The sequence below is a fragment of the Caenorhabditis remanei genome, chromosome III (genome assembly GCF_010183535.1).
Source record: "Caenorhabditis remanei strain PX506 chromosome III, whole genome shotgun sequence".
NCBI classification, from domain to species: Eukaryota; Metazoa; Nematoda; class Chromadorea; order Rhabditida; family Rhabditidae; genus Caenorhabditis; species Caenorhabditis remanei.
In genome coordinates this window covers 6132970-6154540 of record NC_071330.1, presented here as the reverse complement: position 1 = coordinate 6154540, position 21571 = coordinate 6132970, and the positions used below count along the sequence as shown (strand labels likewise).

General features: G+C 38.4%; 5 protein-coding genes across 5 annotated transcripts; all 5 read right to left on the bottom strand.

Annotated features, from left to right (window-relative positions):
* Positions 1-401: 401 nt before the first annotated feature.
* Positions 402-1619, bottom strand: GCK72_009392 (uncharacterized protein; the record flags this gene model as incomplete). Its single annotated transcript, XM_053727361.1, has 6 exons — positions 402-535; positions 631-743; positions 791-862; positions 1054-1249; positions 1368-1417; positions 1582-1619. 6 exons carry the CDS (start codon positions 1617-1619, stop codon positions 402-404), a joined length of 603 nt encoding a protein of 200 aa, XP_053586938.1.
* Positions 1620-6525: 4906 nt separating this feature from the next.
* Positions 6526-6970, bottom strand: GCK72_009391 (uncharacterized protein; the record flags this gene model as incomplete). Its single annotated transcript, XM_053727360.1, has 2 exons — positions 6526-6669; positions 6896-6970. 2 exons carry the CDS (start codon positions 6968-6970, stop codon positions 6526-6528), a joined length of 219 nt encoding a protein of 72 aa, XP_053586937.1.
* Positions 6971-11347: 4377 nt separating this feature from the next.
* Positions 11348-12758, bottom strand: GCK72_009390 (uncharacterized protein; the record flags this gene model as incomplete). Its single annotated transcript, XM_053727359.1, has 5 exons — positions 11348-11749; positions 11863-12010; positions 12067-12182; positions 12231-12288; positions 12484-12758. The coding sequence occupies 5 exons, from the start codon at positions 12756-12758 to the stop codon at positions 11348-11350; spliced, it is 999 nt and encodes a 332-aa protein (XP_053586936.1).
* Positions 12759-16026: 3268 nt separating this feature from the next.
* On the bottom strand, positions 16027-16713 carry GCK72_009389 (uncharacterized protein; the record flags this gene model as incomplete). Its single annotated transcript, XM_003113267.2, has 4 exons — positions 16027-16161; positions 16208-16385; positions 16495-16610; positions 16663-16713. The coding sequence occupies 4 exons, from the start codon at positions 16711-16713 to the stop codon at positions 16027-16029; spliced, it is 480 nt and encodes a 159-aa protein (XP_003113315.2).
* Positions 16714-18211: 1498 nt separating this feature from the next.
* Positions 18212-21028, bottom strand: GCK72_009388 (uncharacterized protein; the record flags this gene model as incomplete). The annotated part of the gene is made up of 13 exons (XM_003112890.2): positions 18212-18310; positions 18357-18527; positions 18574-18674; positions 18725-18824; positions 18872-19000; positions 19051-19288; positions 19335-19447; positions 19493-19687; positions 19730-19823; positions 19868-20017; positions 20063-20382; positions 20435-20553; positions 21010-21028. The coding sequence occupies 13 exons, from the start codon at positions 21026-21028 to the stop codon at positions 18212-18214; spliced, it is 1848 nt and encodes a 615-aa protein (XP_003112938.2).
* Between the last annotated feature and the right edge of the window lie 543 nt (positions 21029-21571).

The following is a 21571-nucleotide window of genomic DNA, read 5'->3' as shown; positions in this document are numbered from 1 at the left end:
TTCGATTAGTTTTGTTTTATTCAAATATCTCTTTATTTCATGACTCTTTTTTTCTTTTTCTAATAGATTATGATCATATTTCGTCCCGTTTCCTCTCCTTTTCTCCCCAGTTTTCGCATTCAATTCGTCCCTCTGATCTCTTTGTCACTTGTATTTTCTGTACAACGACTATAAATGTACGCTTCTTTTTTCTACAAATTGATATTAAATAAATAAAAGCAATGTTTCATTTCACTCTTTTTTCAGGCAAAATAAAATTATGCACAAACCGAAATACAGACAAAATGGCAAACATGATAGGCATGAGGGAATTTGAAAACTGATAAAAACATTGGTAGTAAAGAGATCGTTTCAGACTAAAGTATTTGAGAGAAGGAGAGAAGAAATAAAATGAAAGATGGCTATCGAGCACTAATTGTCTCATTCACGAGACTTATTGCATCATAACCAGGTGGTCCTCCTTCTGGTGCTTCTAGTTCGGGAAGTGAGTTGGAGCAGCTTGGAGTGGAGACTGCTGCTGCGGTTCGTGCAACTTCTGAAACTAAAAATATGCAGTTTTTGAGATACATTCTTTGGGATATGGGGTAGGAAGCCACTACATCTATATATTAGTTTCTATACAACCCATACCGTTTGCATGATTTGAATCGTATCTATGAACACAGGCGTGGGCATGATTCTGAATATTTGCAATCTCGGATTCCATGTCTAAAATTGTAGATGATGGGGATGGCATTGCGGGGCTGAAAGTTATCAAATAGTTTTCAGATTTTTTGATACAATAACTCACTGTTCCATATCAATAGCTGTCAATGGGACCTCTCGGAAGCCCGGTTGATTCAAGATGACTGTTTGGAGTCGGCTGAAAACAAAAGTTTTTAATTTTTGCTGTAAAGAGTTCATGTGTTTTCTGGTAACTGATAAAGTGTTTCCGATCAATTTTCAGACTCGTGACTTATCAAACTACTGTTTTCAGCTCATGATAAAATAAACTCATGACTTTTGATTTCTAGAATATTTCATCTCAAAGGATGTTTGATCTTGGATACAAACCTTTCTCTCCTCGCATTGATTGCAGCTTGTTCGTAACTTGGAGGCAAACTTGCATCTCCAGAAGACCTGGTGACACTCGGTGCTTCTCTTGTTGTGATTACTGATGGAGCACCTCCTCCTCGTTTAAAAATTTGTTCATATCTCGGTGGAGGATCGATAAATCCAAAGTTCTGGTGACTCCTGCTGACATGTCGGTCTGAAAAAAACGGATAGTTTCTCACGAGAAGATAGAAGTGCTAAACGTGGCACGGTGCCGTCTTGGTGCCAAGCAGTCTATCGTTCACTACGGTTTTCCCCTATTAATCTCAACTCACCATCTCTCGGATAGATGACATCGGTGTCGTTTTGGGCGGGGTTTGAATTCCTGAAATCACATGATTTATTGTTATTTTATTTTTGGAATAATTAGAATTCCGATGATTTTTGACTCAAATATTTTTACTGATTGGCTCTGATAAGACTTTGAAATTAATGATGAACCTAATAACCAATCCCCGAAAATAGTCCAATTCTACGTGGCATTTTTACCTGAACAAATCGAGAAAACATAGAAGAAAGCAGCACATTTTGTGGTAATACTTTGGGTGTGGTTCTCTTATTGAGGGAAAAAGTAGAAACTAAAGAGTAAGGAAATGATGATGATGATGGGTGTTATCGATTTCAGAAAGGCACGATGGTATATTTGATAAGAGGCACAGAGAGAGCACTATGTCCTTGTTTTGTTTTGAAAATGCACCTCCTTTTTCGAAAATGACACTAAAGTGAGCACACAAATATAGAATGCGAAAACAGAACCAGCGGTGGTTGTCTATCTGACATTACCAAATACATATTGTGTTTTTGTACTATTTTTTGGAAGAATGGCTGGATTTGTTGTACAATGTTTTGATTGAAATGGTAGAATAGAGCACTGGGAAGGGCAAACAGGCGGCAATAACAAATTGAATAAAAGGAGGGAAAGGAATGTCAAAATAGGTGAGAGGGGTACTTGGATAGGGTACTGGCTGGTACCGAACAGGTCAAAACATTCTCTTCGCCAGAAAGTTCAGAATTTTAGAGTTAGAAGATGGAGCCCTACAACCTGGCTGAACTATGCCATCAGATCATATTCAAACAAAGAAACATTTCAAAAGCGTCATATTCGAAACCGGATTTCCAGAAACGTCATTCTGACGGTCTTAAAATTTTAAGGAACGACTTTAATAAGGACACAATACACGTTATTCTTCTTGTTGTGACGTTGTTTATTTAGTCACAAAGATTTATATTATTTTTGATCTACCCGCTTTCCCTCGTATTCCCCCGTTTGCCCGCGAAGAGGAATTGTCATTCTTTTCCTCTCGTTCTAAAGTCAGTTGTAGTTTTGATACCTGCTTCCGGAACGTGACCCGTGAAGGATTGTTACCCTTGTCCCCCTCATTCTAGTATTCTGAATCACTAATAAACGAGTGATTAATATACATTGTTCTCTATTAGCACGAGATACAACAGTGGCGATCAGATTTCGAGCTCAGTTTGAGTGAGAAGACCACCGTATTACTTGTTAGCTCTTTTCTTAAACGTGATCCGGAAAGAAAGACTAGCAAGTTGATAAAGAATCCTGTTTGCTTAAACGTGATCCGGAAAGCAAATCAGTTTTCTCTGTCTCTAGTTTTAAGAATTCTGTTTGCTTAAACGTAGATCCGGAAAGCAAATCAGTTTTCGTTGCCTCTAGTTCTCAAAGAATTGTGTGTTGCTAAACGTGGATCCGGAAGCACACTCAATTTCACGGAGAAATATCGATTTTTCGTAATCGAAAACGAAAAGTATTCGTTTTTCGGTTGGATTTTTATCCGGCGGATATCGATTTTTCTGGTGATTGAGGCGATCAAAGCTAAAGATACTGGTTGTTACCCAGTTTATCTAAAGTTTGATTGAAAAATGTCAGACGCAGAGATGAACCGAAAGTTCATCGAAATGATGGAATACATGCAAAAGCAAATGGCAGAACAAGCCAAAAAGCATGAAGAAACCATTGCTGTCTTGACAAAAGCCGTGGCGGAAAAGAGTCAAATTGATGCTTCCTTGGGAACATCAAGCGGACTAACCGTGTCACAATCACAGTTGATGAACGACATTGGTGGTAGAATTTCGGTGTTCCAATTCGATTTGGAAACCGAGAAAACATTCTCGAAGTGGTACGCGCGTTACAGTACGGCGTTTACTGAGGAAGGAAAGGGTCTCGATGACAAAAACAGAGTTGCTCTGTTAGTGAGTAAATTGTCAGAAGAGGTATATGAACAGTATTCTAGAAGAATCTGTCCCAAGTTGCACCATTAGGTGGACTTCAAAGATACCGTCGACATTTTGAAAGAAATGTTCGATATAAAGAAGAGTTTGTTCTCGCATAGATTCGCGTGCATCAATATTGCTCGTGATGGTGACTCTCCAGTTGAATACACAAACAAGGTGAATGCGTTGTGTGAATTGGCAATGTTGAAAGACATTGACCCTGATGGTTGGAAGGTGTTCTTTTGGCTAAGAGGGTTAGATCCCACACAGGATACCAAAGCTCGGGCATATTTTCTGAAATATGTCGAGAAGAAGACAGAACTGGGAGAAAAAGTTAACATCAATGAGTTGTGTACAGAATGGCAGAAAATACAGAGTCAAACTAGTGCGGTGTCTGAGATGGAGAAAAGTGATACGGCAGTGAGAGCAGTGTATGCTAGAAGGCCGAGTAATCAGGATCAGAGTAGAGACAAGAACACATCAGAAGATGGTAATTCTGAAGGTGGAAAGTGTTGAAACTGTGGGAAACGTGGCCATAGAAAGCCAGATTGTCCCAAACCACTCACAACATGTTTCGATTGTCAGAAGAAGGGACATATGTCCAGTTTTTGCAGATCGAGAAAAGATTCGTCATCTAGAAAGACACAGCACGTTGCCATAGTTGGTGGAGCTTCTTCGGAAGATGCTGAGGTCAATTCTGTCCGTCAGTATGTGTCAGTAGATGTGAATAGTGAGTCGGTGGAGTTTCAGTTGGATACTGGATCTGATATCACTCTCATCGGAAGGGAAGATTGGAGTAGAATAGGAAAGCCTGACTTGGAGAGATGTAGATCTAAAGTGAAGTCAGCAAGTGGAAATGAGTTGAAGATACTAGGCAGGGCGCTAGTGGAGTTCAGACTCAAAGAATCAGTAGGTACTGGTTATGTGTATGTCCGAGAACACGGAAATCTGTTGGGGTTAGACTAAATCGGAAGATCTAAAGAGATGTCTTATCACATGGGAATGATGGTCAATGAGCTGACACATTCAAACACAGATGGAATCCATGGGGGATTGAACGGAAAGTTTCCGGAGGTGTTCAAGAAGGGACTAAAACGGTGTGTTAAAAAGAAGACAGTTCTCAAGGTAAAGGAGAATGCAACACCGGTCGTCAGATCGAAGCGTCCAAGTGTACAGGGAACTTCAAAGGTCATGGAGAAGGTAGTGTCGTCGTGCACTATTAGTCAAGGTGGGAAGATCCCTAGAAAGATCCCATTACAGCCATGGAAGACACCGGAGCGTGTTTGGCAAAGAGTTCATATCGACTATGCAGGTCCAGAGAACGGACAATACTATCTTGTCGCAGTTGATGCTAAATCAAAATGGGCAGAGGTTAAGATAGTGAAGTCGATATCGGCAGTTTCGACCGTCGGAACATTGAAAGACATGTTCAGTCAACACGGTTACCCTGAAACTTTGGTTTCTGATAATGGTACACAGTTCGTGTCAAAGGAATTTGCCACGATGTGCCAAGATGCAGGAATTGAGCATGTTCGCTCACCAGCATTTCATCCTCAATCGAACGGTCAAGCAGAAAGATTTGTTGACACATTGAAGAGAGGATTGAAAAAGTTAAAAGGGGAGGGAAGTGTGGACACTGAGATTTTATCACAATTTCTGTTACACTATCGCTCAACACCGTCAAATGCTCTTGGAGGTTTGACACCAGCGGAGGTTCATCTCGGAAGGCGTCTGAGAACAAGGTTATCGTTGATGATGCCGCAGTTGAACAAAACTGTAGATTCAGAGCAAGTGGCAATGAAAGAACAGTTTGATAAGCATCACGGAGTGAAAGCCAGAAGTTACCGTAAAGGTGATTCTGTATTTGTGAAGGTATTCGAGAAGAATACATGGTCGTGGAAGCCTGGAAAGGTTAACCAGCGACAAGGTCGAGTCGTCTACGTCATCGGTCTGAATGACGGACGAGAGCGTGTTGTACATGCCAATCAAATGAAGATGCGATTGGAGGAGTCAACACAGGAGCAAAGCAAGGAGCATGAGTGGGCTACCACTATGTTCGACGTGTTCGAGTTACCGACAGTTTGGTCAACAAAGAAGTCTACCGATGAAGCGAAGAGGGATATGACACCTACACCAGTCATGGATTCACTACAACGAGTGCATCAAGGTCAAGGGACATCATCATCTCCAGCGCAACAAGTTCAGTTAAGGGCATCTACTCAACCTTCGTCAAGTCAGTCAACAACTACAGCAGTTCAAGGACAACGACTTGCTCCGTCTCCAGTTCAGCCAAGAAGGACAACCCCTGATTAACCAGTATGTTTTATCTTTACGTAGGGAGGTGTTGTGACGTTGTTTATTTAGTCACAAAGATTTATATTATTTTTGATCTACCCGCTTTCCCTCGTATTCCCCCGTTTGCCCGCGAAGAGGAATTGTCATTCTTTTCCTCTCGTTCTAAAGTCAGTTGTAGTTTTGATACCTGAATCCGGAACGTGACCCGTGAAGGATTGTTACCCTTGTCCCCCTCATTCTAGTATTCTGAATCACTAATAAACGAGTGATTAATATACATTGTTCTCTATTAGCACGAGATACAACACTTCTGTTATGACCTATAAAAACTTTAGTTGACGTAGTCGCAATATGATCATTTTAACAAAAGGGGACATCTCTTGTATAGAAAAATTAAAAGTTATTTCATTCCAGAGAAATATTTGCTGTTTCCGTCATCCGTTTACAGGTATGGGACTAATAAGACAGTCAAAAGGCTCTTTTAGGTTCAATAATTGGATACCTGGCAAAAAACTGATTTGCGATGCCAAAAATAATTCCGTTTAAGTATTTCTGAAGAACTCTGAAACTATGAAAATGGCTTTTACTTATTTATTGTAGCTATTTACTTTTTGGTTGATATGAAAAGTACACTAGAGAGCAGTGATTCTAAAAAAAAGTAACTTTAACCCTACTTCCAGCGTCTGAACATTTTCAGCACCGTCCATCTTATTCTATTTAAGAAAAGTCAAACAAACAAGAACAGGAACAGTTGATCAAATACACTCAACTCTCCCTTCATTTGCAAACATAGAAAAGTCGAAAAATTATTTGAAACATCATCAGGTTTTCCATAAAAACAGTTTGTTATCTAGTGACTATCTAGCAAGTTGATCACTGGTCACTGCGAACTTTCAATTAAAGACATCAACAGGAATAGAATAGAACGTACCTTTTCTTTGTTAATAATCTGATTGCAGCTTTGCATCCGAACATGAAAATCGCAATGAGTCCAATGAAAACAACCAAAGCAATGAGGTATCTCATGAGGTCACAGTTTGGGTCATTCTCCTGAAAGATGGTCAAAATTTTAAGGTTTTTAGAGTTTGAAGAAATATCTGATCGATATCCCATGAGTATAGTTTAAATTGAGAAAAACTAACTTTAATTTGTAGACGCATATTAGAAAACCTGATTTTTATAGTATTCGAGTAAATGTCTCAACATATAATTTTTCTCACTTGAACTCAAAACCGTACCACTAAATTATAACTCAAAAACCCAAAATTCAACTCACCAAACATGCTGGACTCTGTGTCGTTGAAGTTTGTGCATTCCGACTGAAAGGCATTGGGATCGCTAAAAAAGACATGATATTTCAATACTCTCGAGAGTAAGTAATCAGAAAATAGGAATATTTAAAGTAGAAAAGAGATAGTGGATGACACATACAGAAAAAGAAAAAGCGAACATATTGGAGGTCTAAATGTGGGGGCTAAACTCTCTCTATGTCATTGAACAAACACAGTGCTTTTCAATAATTTTGCAGCCCAAGTTTCCCGTTATTTCATTGGAAACAAAGGAAATGAGAAGTGACTAATGAAGTAATATAGAAAATGTAGTAAAAAGAAGGAAATGGAATGGAATATTGTATTTTTTGAGGAAGGAAGAACAAGAATATTTGTTTTTGAATATGAATCAAACGAAAATGTGTATCAAGAATACAAATACTGGGAAGACTTTCTGCCTGGATGTAGTTTATTTGAAAAGGGAAACGAAGTAAGAACGTGATACTATATATGAAATTGAAAGGTCTGCTGGATTAGACTGTTATCAGTCGAAAGTACTCGCACGTAACACTTTTTGATCCTGATTAAAAGGGGTTGGGTTTGGTGATTGGAATAGTTGAACTGTTACGGGGAACTGGAAAACTTTCTGGAGCACAATATTTGAAACTTTGCTTATCAACAGAACCTAATATGCGCACCAGATGGAAGTTATTGCTCGGTGTTATAAGTTATCAGAGTTGCATCATTGTTTACTTACTCCCAGCTTACCTAACTCTCAATCGTGAAATGTTTCATCACATTTGTTATTATTTTGACCTGGAAAATAACAGCCTTTAACGATTCCAGTTCTTGAGTTACAACTCATCTCGGAAATTATATCAAGAGCTATTCTTATCTCCACTGTGTTTTAAGCTTCAATAAAATGAATTTATCCATCTCAAAAAGCAAAAGTTTAACGCAGTCAGCAGGATTCGAACCTACGCGGGCAGAGCCCAATTGATTTCTAGTCAATCTCCTTAACCACTCGGACATGACTGCGGTGTCTAGGCCATGGTTTCATTGAATTACACAAAAGTGACATGTAGCATCAATCAGCTAGAGTTGAGGTTGTTCAAATAGATCGAATGTGTTTTTTAATTTCGTATATTTTTTAGAGCTGCAGCTAGCTGTGTGAAGTGCACGGTATTAGTTTCCAAGTTGAAAAAAAGTTGAAAAAAAGAGATAATTTGAAACAAGAAACGAGAGAGAAAAAGAGAAAATATTCGGAAAAAACATATTCGAAAAGACCTGTGTATCCCTACGAAACACTAAACAAAACTATCAGATTTTGTTGTGAATCTAGAGAGAGAAACAATAATAACGAAATTAAAACGGTATCTTTTCTTATCAAGATGACGATGTTTATATGTCAAAGAGTCACGTGGCACGTGGACATCTGGTTAAATGAGTTGTCTAGATTGAAAATATGGAGAAGATTTTGATTTGGTGTTGTATGAATAGAGACATTTTCAGATCTCAGAAAAGGAGAACAAAAGTTAATTTATCTGGGAGTAGGTTAGAGGGTGGAGAGTGAAAGGAGACTGATAAGAAGGTTGAATGGTTGACCGAAGAAACGGAAAAGTGGTTAATAAAACTTTTGAAAGTCGAGAAAGAGATGGCAGTGATAAAATGAAAGTTGGAAGGAGTTGTATGATCTTTGAAAGTTTTGATAACAGCAGGAAGTGAGGGATGAAGTTGAACGGAAGGAATCATGATTTTCCGACGAATATTTACAGGCTCATATATTTTTTGAGTTTCAGAATTTTTGATTAGGGAAGGTATTCTCGTTTATGTAGGTCATTAGTATGCCGTGGGTCGTTTCTCGATTAGATGAATAGAAAATATTAGTCCTCGTAAGTTTAAGTTCAACTAAATCTGTCTACCAATTTGGTCAAAACTAGGTCAGATTCCACGAATAGTCAAAATTCAGACACCTCCGAAATTCCAAACCGATTCGAAAAAGATCAAAAGACTGGTCAATTTCTTCGATTCTAACACTTTTATATTCCGCCTCCTCTCAACCATCCCATACATCAAAAACATCAATCTGACCACCCGGCTCAACCGCCTACCAAACGAAATCGAAATTTTGTTCCACTAAAATCTAGCTTCACACAAAAATGTAGGACAACCGGATGACTACGATGTATCACAAGACGGAGGGAATGTTTTGTATTATTTCGGAGAGACAGAAAGGAAACGAGAATGTTTTGGACATTTCAAGAATGAGCCGCCCATTTTTCTTTTCTAATCACATTGTGATTCTTATCTTTTTGGACACGGTTGAAAAGGGAGAAGAGCACAGTTCCCAATAATTTTTCATGTGACTTACAAAGGGTCAAAAAATGACGTTATCTGTAACTTGCATCATGATAAAAAATACAAGGGAATTGATGAAATCTATTAAGGGAAAAGTAAGAAAAGAAGTTTCAAAAAAGAAACTAGATTTGCAAATATGGAAAGTTTGTACATGTGTGTTTGTGCTTGAATGTCTCTGACCTGGGAATTGCATTTTGTGATTCATTTTTAGAATACGCTGTACAAACTTTGATATTATGATAAAGAGTAGAGTGTGTTAGTTCAGCTGCGATGGAGGATTATATGCAGATACACACTTGGAGTTCCCACTTTTTATCAGTCAACTTTATTTTTGGACCAACGTGTACTTTTATCTACTGTGTACGTGAAACTGTGCATCTGAAACTAAAGCAAATAGTACTTTGTGAAAGAAAAACAACTCGGTTCTCATCTATATTAGAGTATCGGATTTTAATTGCTTACGTAGGGAATTTTCTGTGAAAAATGTTGTCTTCTCTCCCTCGAGAATGACTCCTAGTCATAAACCCCAAAAATGGCGCCCATGAGCGCACATCTCGTTTCTTATTTCAAATTCTCACTTTTTCAACTTGGAAACTGATACCGTGCACTTCACACAGCTCTTATTTAAAATCATCAAAATTCAAAAAGTTATTCGATCTATTTGAACAACCTCATCTCTAGCTGATTGGTTCACATTTATAAGGAAGTATCTGAATTTGATTGCATACACATTGGCCAACTCGTGGAACGAAGGATTTTCAATGAAAAATATTGTCTTCCTCGAGAGTAACTCCTAGACTCTTAGTAATAAACCCCCAAAAAAGGCGCCCACAACTCGTTTCTTGTTTCAAATTATCTCTCTTTTTTCAACTTCGAAACTGATACCGTGCCCTTCATACAGCTCTAAAAAATCATAAAAATTCAAAAACACATTCGATGTATTTGAACAACCTCAACTCTAGCTGATTGATGCTACATGTCACTTTTGTGTAATTCAATGAAACCATGGCCTAGACACCGCAGTCATGTCCGAGTGGTTAAGGAGATTGACTAGAAATCAATTGGGCTCTGCCCGCGTAGGTTCGAATCCTGCTGACTGCGTTAAACTTTTGCTTTTTGAGATGGATAAATTCATTTTATTGAAGCTTAAAACACAGTGGAGATAAGAATAGCTCTTGATATAATTTCCGAGATGAGTTATAACTCAAGAACTGGAAAATGAGGTTTGAAAAATAGAGGCACATGAGTTGGCGTTAGGTTTTTCCTTGATTTGTAAGAAAGATCGGAGTGAAAAACGGGGTAGTGATTAATAATTCAAGTAAGGAATAAGTGATTCAAAGATACAACTATATAGAAGTTTAGTTGCATAGTATACTATAATGATTCAAAAGATTTAATTAGAAATAGAAAACCAGTTAGAAAAATGGTTCTCAGAAGTTGTTAGGAAAGAAAACAATTCGTATCTTTTTTTTCGAGTCAACTTCATAGAATAAAAGGGATGGTCTTTTTTGTGAGTCACAGCGAAAAAAGGAAAAGCTTTCTCATAGATTACGAGTCATGAGAATACGAGGAGAAGCGACAGTACGATTCTCTTCTCTTCAATCGTCAAAAATGTATTCGGTTTTCCGGATAAAATGAATAGAAAAAGAGAGGTGACACCTGCCTCCTTTTTAAACCAAATCGTCTTTCTTCCAATCTGTTATTGTCTTGTGTTTGCCCCACTGAACCCGTCGAAGGGCAGGTGGTCATATCTGAAGGGAGCGACATATTCTCACGGCCTTCCTTTCATTCTTGTGCTAATTGGCTTTAGCGTGCATAATTAAACCAAATATTTATTAACCGAAAAGAAGGAGAGAGAACTGTATTCAGAAATTGAATTTACCGAAAAATGGAAAGTGATGGTAAAGAAAAGTGACAAAACCTGGAAAGTTTGGGAGAGAGAACGGGGAAGGAAGTGACAAAGATCTAGGCCCGGAGTGATGGATTTAAAACTATCAGAGTGAAAGCAACTCAATGGTTGTAAGAACAGTGAAAAACGACAAAGATTTGAGATTGAAAGAAAAATGATACGGAGTGCACTTGAAATATAGGGGATTGGAGATTCAGACAATTTCATCGAGGGATTGATGGGTTGACTTATGAACAGAGGAGAGGGAAGAAGAAGAAGAGAGAAGAGGATCAGACGGTTCGGGGATATTCGATACAGTAGTTGGAGATTCAACTGGTTCGATTGAGGATTCAGAGATTTCAGGGGATTCTATGCATTCAGAGAGTTCAATGGATTCAGAATGACTGAATGGAACAGAGGGTTCATCAGGAGATTCGAGTGGAGGAGGAACTGGAGTTGGTGGTCGTTCGAGAGAAACGTCTTCTTCGACTTCATCTACAACACGGACAATAAGAGAATCAGGTTCTCCGGCTGGGACTGGCTCGACTACAGCTCCACGCATATGACGTCGACGGCGACGTCCGTTGAGGCGGCGTTGGTTCTCTCGCTCCGGGACCTGGAGCAATAGATAAAGATAAGAATCTTCGAGAGATTGTGGTTTAGATAGAAGGAAACAAACTAATTCACATAAATTAACATAGAAAGACGTACATCTCTGATTAGATTCACCTCAAAAAACGGCAAAACCAGAGGCCAGAATCTTGTCCAACATCCATACTTTGGTGGTTTGATATCCGCTTTAATTTTGAGAACCTCCTCGTATTCTTCCTCTCTTCCTTGCTCTCGAACCCAAAGCAAAACTTTCGATTTGAACAATCTATAAACAAATTGTGTCACAGATATTATAGTTATGAGAGTAATTTGATCGCTCACTTATTCTTTCGGCTCCAATAGACCCATTGTTGGCATGAAGGGCATCGTCTGGTGAGAGGAAGGCATTGATCAATGCACTTTTTGCAGAAAGAATGTTGGCAACGGAGGGTTCGAGGCTGGAAAATTGTGGATTAGGAGTGGAATGAAGATCAGAAAGAGCTCACATCGACAATCAGATCATAGCAGATGGTGCACTGGACGTCGTCTTCTTCCATTGGTTCGCTGAAAAAATAGAATATTTGAAATGTGGTGCCTGATCGACTACTTTTCGGAAAAATTTTGCGGTTCGTTTGGAGAAGAAAACAGATGTTAAATTGAACGACCTTTGTTCACAAGTATCCCTCTCACAATTTCAATGCCGAATAGGTCATCTAGATAAGCGTGCTGAAGGCTGCATACATTCTCCTCACGACTTACTTAGTTTTCCATTTTGGAGTGAACAACGGCTTGGCTCTGTGCTTTACCCAACTCGAGTAGAAGATGATGAGATAGCACGGGACGAAAGTGAACAGACAGATTCCATAAACCCATCGAGTCATCGAAGACTGTGTTCCAATGTCAATCCCCATCAGAATTTTCATTCCATAACCCAATAACTCCATCACTGGGAACACCATCAACATGTACATCGCATAGAAGAAGAGCACATAAATCACCGGGGCGAAGCGTGGTCGACACTGACACCATGGCATTTTTGGGCAGTGCAGCACCGGAAAAAATGGATGGTTTGAGTAATGAGAAGTGGTAGAATGGAAGAAGAGAATGAACGGAATGAATGAATGGAAAAGAAATGAAAAGAGAGAGAGAAAGTGACCGGCTGGTGGCAAGGTTCAGTTGAAACAGAAAAAGAGAAATAGAGAATGAGAGAATAGAAGGAAAAAGAGACACCTGTATGCAGTCTGTTGTTTTGATTTTCATGATGAGAGCTGTTTCACAATCGGATGAGGGAGTTTTAATGAGAGTTCAAATTGAAATAAGTTGAACTGAATTCACATGAATCTTAAAGAAAAAGTATTAGTGGGAACGAAATTTTAACACAGTACAATGTCAAGATGTACTCCGGCGAAAAAAGATTTTAAATCGAGATAATTCTTTTGTGCCACCACTTCTCGTGACTACAGAAAAACGAATTTTCATTCGGACGATAGTTATGATTCGACAGAAATCAATCGAGTGCCTGGTCTCATTCACTTGAAGAAAACAGGAAACATTCTTGCATAATAACTATAGAAAACAATTATTATGTGCTTTCTTTATCAGTAGTTTTCTTGTTGTCACTCTGATAGACACATAGTTTTGACGGCAGAAAGTTTATGAGTTGATTATACATCTCTCCGGAGAAAAAAACGAGACTAGCTAGCCAGCCGCAGAAAAATGATAGCTAGACTTCCTCCGCCTCCAAATACAACAATTTGATGAATATTGTATTTTCATTCCATCCACAGAGTGCATGTTGTATATAATAATCTCAAAATCGTAACATTCTCTTCTAGAACTTCTGATGAATGATTATGGAGGTCTGGAAGATGATATCAACACTTTCTGACAAGATTTGTTCAAAGAAATTATACTTTTGGACATCGCATAGTGGGTCTATTTGAAAAATATTGTTAGTGAGGGAGGGTATTCTAGGAAACAGTGTATTTAGACTCACTGCTAAAAGCTTTCACGATTTCCAGTGACGTTTCAGTTATATTCAATAGGCGATGAGTTTAGAAGTTTGCAGCGATTGCTATGAACCACAATGTTATGAAAGTACTGTAATGAAAAAATCCAAAGATCCGAAGATTTGGCTTAAAAACTGTACTCTTTTGTATAAACGCTTCATTAACTTCATAACTTCTCTCAGCCGGAATTCATTCAAAAAGTTGACATTTGTTTTCTCGGTGTCTTTTTGTTTCTTACGACATTATAATCAGTTTCGGTGAAGCGGGATTATGAAAACTGTGCTGCGATTCTGTTTGGATCGTTGATTACAAAACTACTAAGTTTTACAATCAAAATCCTCCTTGCATAGTCTCCGTTTCTGAACTGTATTCCTACTCTCAAAATTTTAAATGTTTCCAGAACGTTCTATCCCACAAGAACTAACCAAAAAACGAATAATTGTGCAAGCAGAAACAGCGAGAAGCGAGAGTTGAACGAATGAATAAACGGAATAAAAATGAGAGGGTGGGAATAAACGAAGAGAAAAAAGTGTGTTGGTTTTCTTTTTCTATTGTTGAACGGATACATTTATATTCGAAAATCAGAAGAAGTGACACGAGTTCTTCTTTATTTGGAACATTTAGTAGAAAGAAATCTGAATAAAAACTGAACCACAAACCTGGGTGAAAGAAAGAAGGAATGGCATTGAAACACTCCTCTCGTGATGATTTATATGAAAACTGACGTGGCACCAAGGAAACAAGAATGGAAAAATAGAAGAGAACTCTAGACCAAAGATATAAAATACACAAATAACTCAGTTTTCAAATACAGCTGAGAAATCCAAAAACGAAAAAGGGTTTGAATGAGAAAAATAAATAAATAAAATCATAGAACGGTACAATAATGTTCAGGCTTTGTCCATGTCTCGCCCACATTTTTTTTGGCATGAGAGAGATTTATGTGCTTATTTGAAAAGATACGAGCGATACCCGGGAATTATATGTCTCGTGAAGAATAAACATCCGGAAATCAAAATTTCGAAAACGAATTCGACATCCCCAAGGTCCCAGAAACTAATAAGGAACAGGGATACAGAACTCAGAGATATAAGGAAATGTTTCGATCTTTTCCGGCATGAAACGACAAAAAGCAACTACAATTATGAGAGGAGACGGAATGGATCCGGGTACAAGAATACCCTATTTCGAATAATTTCTTCTGTATCGAGAGAAATCTCAATAGATACTACGTTCTACATGGGAAGAAGTTTTATGAATCATCTAGTGCATTCCTTTTCTTTAAAAGTTAGATTACAAGAACGAGGAAAACCACTGGATTCAAAAGATCGAAAACTTGAAATTTTATGAGTTGAAGAAGAAGAAAAAGGTTCATTTTATTATAGGTAATAAAGTGGAGACTGGCTTCGGAAAAGTTTTATATTTATGTAAGGTTCTGAAGATGTGAAATGAGTGTTTTAGTTGAATTAGGAAATTGAGAAATTGAGAAAGCGGAGCTTGGAGAGAAAGAGATGATGAATTTCATTTAGCACGTGTTATCAAAGTAATTAGGGTGGACTCTATGATTTTGTTGACTATTCCTGTTATAAATAAGAGGACTAAATTCAAATACTTTGAAAGAACAACTGAGCAGAATGAAACTGAAATCCTCTGACTACAACTTCATTTTCAAAACTAAAAGGTGATTATACTCTGTCTGAAACCGTCATCTCCTGATCTTTTGAAATTCCCTATTGACACACGTCATATTGTGTTTCAAAGAATCACATAAACTATGGAATATCACTTACACAGAAGTACAAGAAAGACTCCCAGAGCTCTCAAATGTATACAACACACTTCGTATAGATCGAATCGCTTCTCATTTCGTTTCTCGTAAAGCAATGACGAAAAAAAAACGCCTGGCACGACGACTCGGGCTTGATGCTATGACAACACGAGCTCTTCAGATGGGAATCCCCCGAGAGACAATTATTTTGTATGATACTTGTGACGTCGGATGTCTAGACGTCATGTATCTTAACTCTTTATAATCAAAATTTTGAGTAAAACCTCGAGACCTTGAGATATGGAATGAAATGGAAAGGAACCGCAGATGGCACCTGTTAGCTTCTCGCAGAGAAAACTTCTGTCAATTTGTGTCAGGAAAGGAAATTTATGGGACAATAAACAAACGAATTCACTGAGAGGTCATCTCAATGAAAGTTGCGTAATCAGAAGCACACAAACAAAGAAAGTCTGACAAATAATTTTTTATTTACACAGTAATACAAAGTTCCTTATATACACGCATCTATTTTGATGAAGAAGACTTCAGACGAATAGTTACAGTGTCCCCTTCCAGATCTCCAATATGTTCCAACCCGATGCCAACTTGTTGCCTCACTTGCCTTCTGATTTCAGATTTTAGTTCTTCGTCTTGCACGTTCTGAAAATGAAACTTTAGGTGTCATTTCAAAAATTGATGCTCTCACTTTCATTAAATTATGCAGTTCTGTTGATTGACCAGGTTTATCACTCAACTCTGTGTATATAATCAAGAGTGCTTTCTGTTGAAGAACCAACTTTTTCCTGTTTGATTTCATTCTTTCATAGTAAGAAGTCGATAGATTCCGAAATGATATATAACTCATTGTTAGAGATTCTAGTTGTCTGAAATAATAATTAATTGCTTTCATATCAAAGAAACCGCCAGTCAATGACTGAAAACTCACATTTCAAACTAAACATGAAATTTTGAAAAATTCATAAATCAACTCACCGATTTTTTATTGGATTCCCGGGAAATGCACGACACAACGGACATTTTTCAGTGATGTTCAAATGACTTTCAATGCATAAATGGCAGAACGAGTGGCCGCATTTTATGATACAGGGCTGAAACATAAAAATATGAAGTATACGAAAACCCCTATGACATGTGACCCACCTCAATGAAAAAGTCCAAGCATACAGCGCAACAGAAATCTTCGTCATGCATAGCTTAATCGTGAACAAGAAATGAAAAGAAATATGTACTGTACTAATCGGCAAAATCTAATCGAATTAATACATGTGAGTTGTTGAACAGAAGACAAGTTCCGGTGGGCTGGAACAGATGATTATTAATGGAGGGACAAAACGGTACGGAAGATAGAGAGAGAGGAGACGTAGAGGAGAGGGAGGAGAAAATGGCCCGTGAGAGCAGGATGCGGCAACGTAGAAGAAGAACACCTGGTTGGAGAAGGAGAAGGAAACAAGGTGGAGACATCAGGAGGACATGTTGAAGAGGGGGAAGAGTAATAAAGTGTGACAAGATGATTGAAGGATGAGAAACGAGGTAATTATTGGAGAGCATTCCACTTATCCTTTGAAATAATAATGATGGATCCTCAGTACCATGAAAATCACTCACTTATACCTCACTGAAAAACCCCGAATCCATAAAAATTTCAGAGAGTTAGATTTGATATCAGAACTCAATCTTCAAAGAGAGAACTCAATCTTTTTACAGTGAAATTTGGATGACTCCGATTCTTATAGGTGAGCTCACACAAAACAATTATCAGTTGTGAAATGTAGATCAATCAGTAAATAGTTATACTGCTATTTTGAAATCTTTTAGACTTTCTATTTTCGTGCCTAAAGATGGACCACTTTTACTGTCCTGTATTCATACAATTTGATGAAAGATACTGAAAATGGCTATCCATGTGCAAGTTATATTCACGAAAGGAAAACTTGATTAGTTAATTTTAAAAAATTTTGATAAACAGAAACAGATTTAGGGAAAATAACGAAAGATATTGGAATTCCCGCTCGCTAATTAAGCTACCTCTTGAAGTCCCCCAGACCTACCAAAGTAACCTGTCAACCTGTCAAAAAGTGAAACCAAAAAACCTACTGCCCCTCGTCTCCAGTGTCTTCACAACTCAAACCATTTGTTTAGAAAACCATCAAACACACTCTCGACCAGATCAGGTTTCCTGACAAACTTTGGTTTTTGGAACAACTAATATTTCAATCAAAATGTTAATGGGAATACACATTGAAAAATTCATAAATGAGACGGAGAGAGACATCCATGACAACGTTCAATTACACCACCGATGAATAGCGGTTCGTTGTAACAGAAGAAAATGAAGATGTGTGTTGGCTGGAAAAGGAACAAAACTGTTGTGTCTCTCATAACCGGTTACTGTACTTCTTGTGTGAAATCGGGGGTTTTTTGGATGGATAACTGCTAGAATGGGTCAAGGAACTTTATTAAACATGTTACTGTTCGGAGAAAAAAGTTAGGAGAATCTAAAAAATGAAAAGAGAGAGAAAGTTCTTGAAAGAGAAAAAGAAAAAAGTGTAAAACAAAAGGAAAATCAAAGGAAATAGAGAAGAAGAACGGAAGGGGGCTAAAGAAAGGGGTGTAATGTAGAAAGTGTAAACGAAAGGAGAAACTAAGGTTAAGGAAAAGTAGAAAATAAAAGAGAGAGAGAGAGACCTATTCAAAGCATAATGTCACAGTGTGGCTGAGTGGTGGGAATCGGAATATACTCGGTTTGGTTGGGTCGTTTACGATACGGCATTGTCACTCGCTGCCATTTCTGAAAATGATTCTGGATGGATGTTCTCATTGAAAAAGAGACAAACCTCGGACATGGTGTTCCCCCTTGCATTCACAAACTTGTAGATCCCTACGAACGGAATAAACGAGGCGCCGGAGAGCGCGAAAATGATTCCTATCACGTTGGCTGCTGTCGGATATTTGTAGTCTTGGTAGGTGAGCGCTTGATAATTTATGAAGTTCGATATGATCATTGACTGAAAATCTTATATATGGAAATCAGAACTGGACCTTCGTGCTCACCAAAAGAATCGCGGGGGCAGCACAACTCCAACAGAACTTCCAGTAGTTTCCTGGTCTGAATCCCATCATCTCTTTGACGTCACGCACGAATTGGCGGAGTCCTGGAAGAATAGAAAAATCATTTTAGGTTCCTGTCAGTTTCAGATTGTACCATAAATGTAGGCGATAACCATTGCCTCACAGAAGACAGCAATCAGAAGGCCCCAAGTGGTTCCGTAAATGATCAACCATTCCATTATCAATATTCCACCCTGAAAATTCTCTAATTTTCAGTTTGTCCGCCAATCAGTATTCTTACATCAGTACACATTGCGGTTCCGATAATCATGTAGAAAGAGAAGAGGCATCCGACAAAAATCTCTCGATTCTTCTTCAAAATAGGGAATTCATCAGAGAGACCAGTGATGATTGCTTCAGATCCACCGAACTGAAACTTCTTTTATCAGAATCTGTCAGAGCAAAAAACTCTTAAAATACCGAAGAATCCAATCCGAGAGTCATGAGCATCAAGAAAAAGAGAACCGACCAAAACGGAGCATACGGCATAGTGGAAAGTGCTTCCGGATAGACAACGAACACGAGTCCGGGTCCTTCTTGAGCTACTGCCTCAATTGGTTTTCCAGATTTGCATGACATATATCCGAGAACTGAGAAAATGACGAATCCGGAGAGGAAAGAGGTGGCACAGTTGATGAAGGAGGTGAAGAGGGCATCGCTGGAATTTTTGATTTGCTATTGAGATGGAAGATTCATCCACTTACACATAAACGTTATTGTGGAAATCATTATAAGATGAATACGCCATAAGAACTCCGAATCCAGGTCCAAGAGAGAAAAACACTTGGGTTGCAGCATCCTGCCAGACAGATGGTCTCTGAAATTCTTATGTCCGATCTTGTCATTCCCTCTAATATATTACCTTGAGCATCTCAAAATTTGGACGAAGGTAATATTCGATTCCCTTCTGCCATCCGGGAAGAGTTACTCCTCGAATAAATAGAATACCAAGTACAACATATGGGAAAAGAGCAGTAAACCAGACAACTTTTCCGGAAGTGTGAATTCCTTTCCACATTGAAAAATAGCAGATCAGATAGACAACGAATAGAGAGAGCTGAAACGAATAAATTTCAAAAATTCAAGATTTGAAGCTTACCGCAATATCCCAACGAACACTTCCCAGATCGGTAACACTTCGAATGACATGAGAGTTTGGAGCATTCGCTTCGTGAAGTCCCAGAAATCCCTTACTGAAATCAAACTGTTAATACCACCCCGTTTCTTAGATTCATACTAAAAATATTCTTCAGCAGCTGAAATTTTTTCAGCAGAGACAGATTCATTTGCACTCCGACACATTGTTGTTCCGTCTTCAGACCAGTGAGGTTCATAGCAAGCAGCCGAATTATAAGTGTTGTTACATGATGCCCATGGGAGATTGAAACTGAAAATTTGAATTATTGAATCCGTTGGGAAGATTTGAACTCACCTAAAGGAAGTATAAAGATAATGAAGTCCCCATGCAAGAATGACGTTATAAAAGAAGTCGACATAAAATGCAGTCAGAATAACACAATATCCAATTCCTTTGAACAATGGGCATATTCTTCCCCACGTTGTGATTGCTCCTTTTCTATAATATTGTCCCAAACACAATTCCATATAAAATAAGGGAACGCCGGTGAGAAGGACCATAATGGAGTAAGGAATCAGGAAGACTCCTCCTCCATTTTTAAAACAAAGATATGGGAACCGCCAAATGTTTCCGAGATCTACAGCAAATCCGACGACGGATAGAAGGAAGTCGAGCTGGAATAGGAGGATATGAGAGATGAGAGAGAGATGGAGAAAAATAGAGTACCTTCCCAGACCATTGTTCTCTTGCTGGATCTTTGTGTTCTTCTGTGACTGGACCATCTGTGGGAAGGGTGGTACTTTGGATGCCATTCGACGGTCGACGGATCTTTTCGTCAGGATCGTCTGGAAAGTGAGAAACAGGTTACTAATTGAAAATTATTGGGTTTTGGGTAATTTTATATTTAAAAAGTTAGAACTACAGTACTGAGCACAATGATGTTTTGTACAAGCACTCTTCGTATAGTTATGCGATTTTCCCAGCAGGGAAAAGGATCGCGAAGTTTTTCTATCGGCTGTAACTGTCTGGGATGAGCTTGCATAAAAAACTTCAAATTACAAAGTTGAATCTCTAGATGTTTTCTGACTATCCTCAAAATGTTGAGTTCATTGAACAGGCAGAGAGACTGTGACACTCTTTGTAAGTTAGTAATTTTTAACTGAATCATGCGGGAAGGGATACTGATACTGTAGCCATCTCAAAAACCGATTTGCTAAAAGCTGAGTCACTATACAAGTTTTTTAAAAGTTTATAGATTACGGTAGCAACTCTACATGTCACAATACCGAAACATCATTTACCTGTTGGCACCAACTGCATGATTAGGAATAAATCAAAACGAAGATACCAGAATTGGGCTCAATTTTCGAAGTTTTTGTATCTGAATTGAAATTTCATTAAACTATACAAATACACATTTATCAAAATATGAAATCATCTTTATTCAAAACAAATCGTCAATGAACTGAGCTACTTTCCACCAGAAAAACTCTTGTTCTTCCATTGAAAGAATGAAAAAAAGTGAGGGGATTGCCTGGATTCTTGAGAAGGAATCCGAGAAGAGAGATATGTGGCATGTCGAATATTCCGGTGTGCCAGCCCCAATATCATCGTCGTTTTTCTACTGAATTCTGCTTCTGAATCATGTCTGCGTCTCCTGACAACGCACAGTCTCTCCTCCAGAAGACTACGGTGCGGTGGATAATTGCCGGAAAGCATCTATCTACTTATACTTCTTTTCTTCTTCTTTCTTTTTCTACATTTATTGCGAGCTATGTGAGTATGTATGTAGGTATGTGCGATTATCTGGTTTCGGTTCTCGTTTGTGTTGGGGCACCCACAAAAGACATACTGAAATAGCCA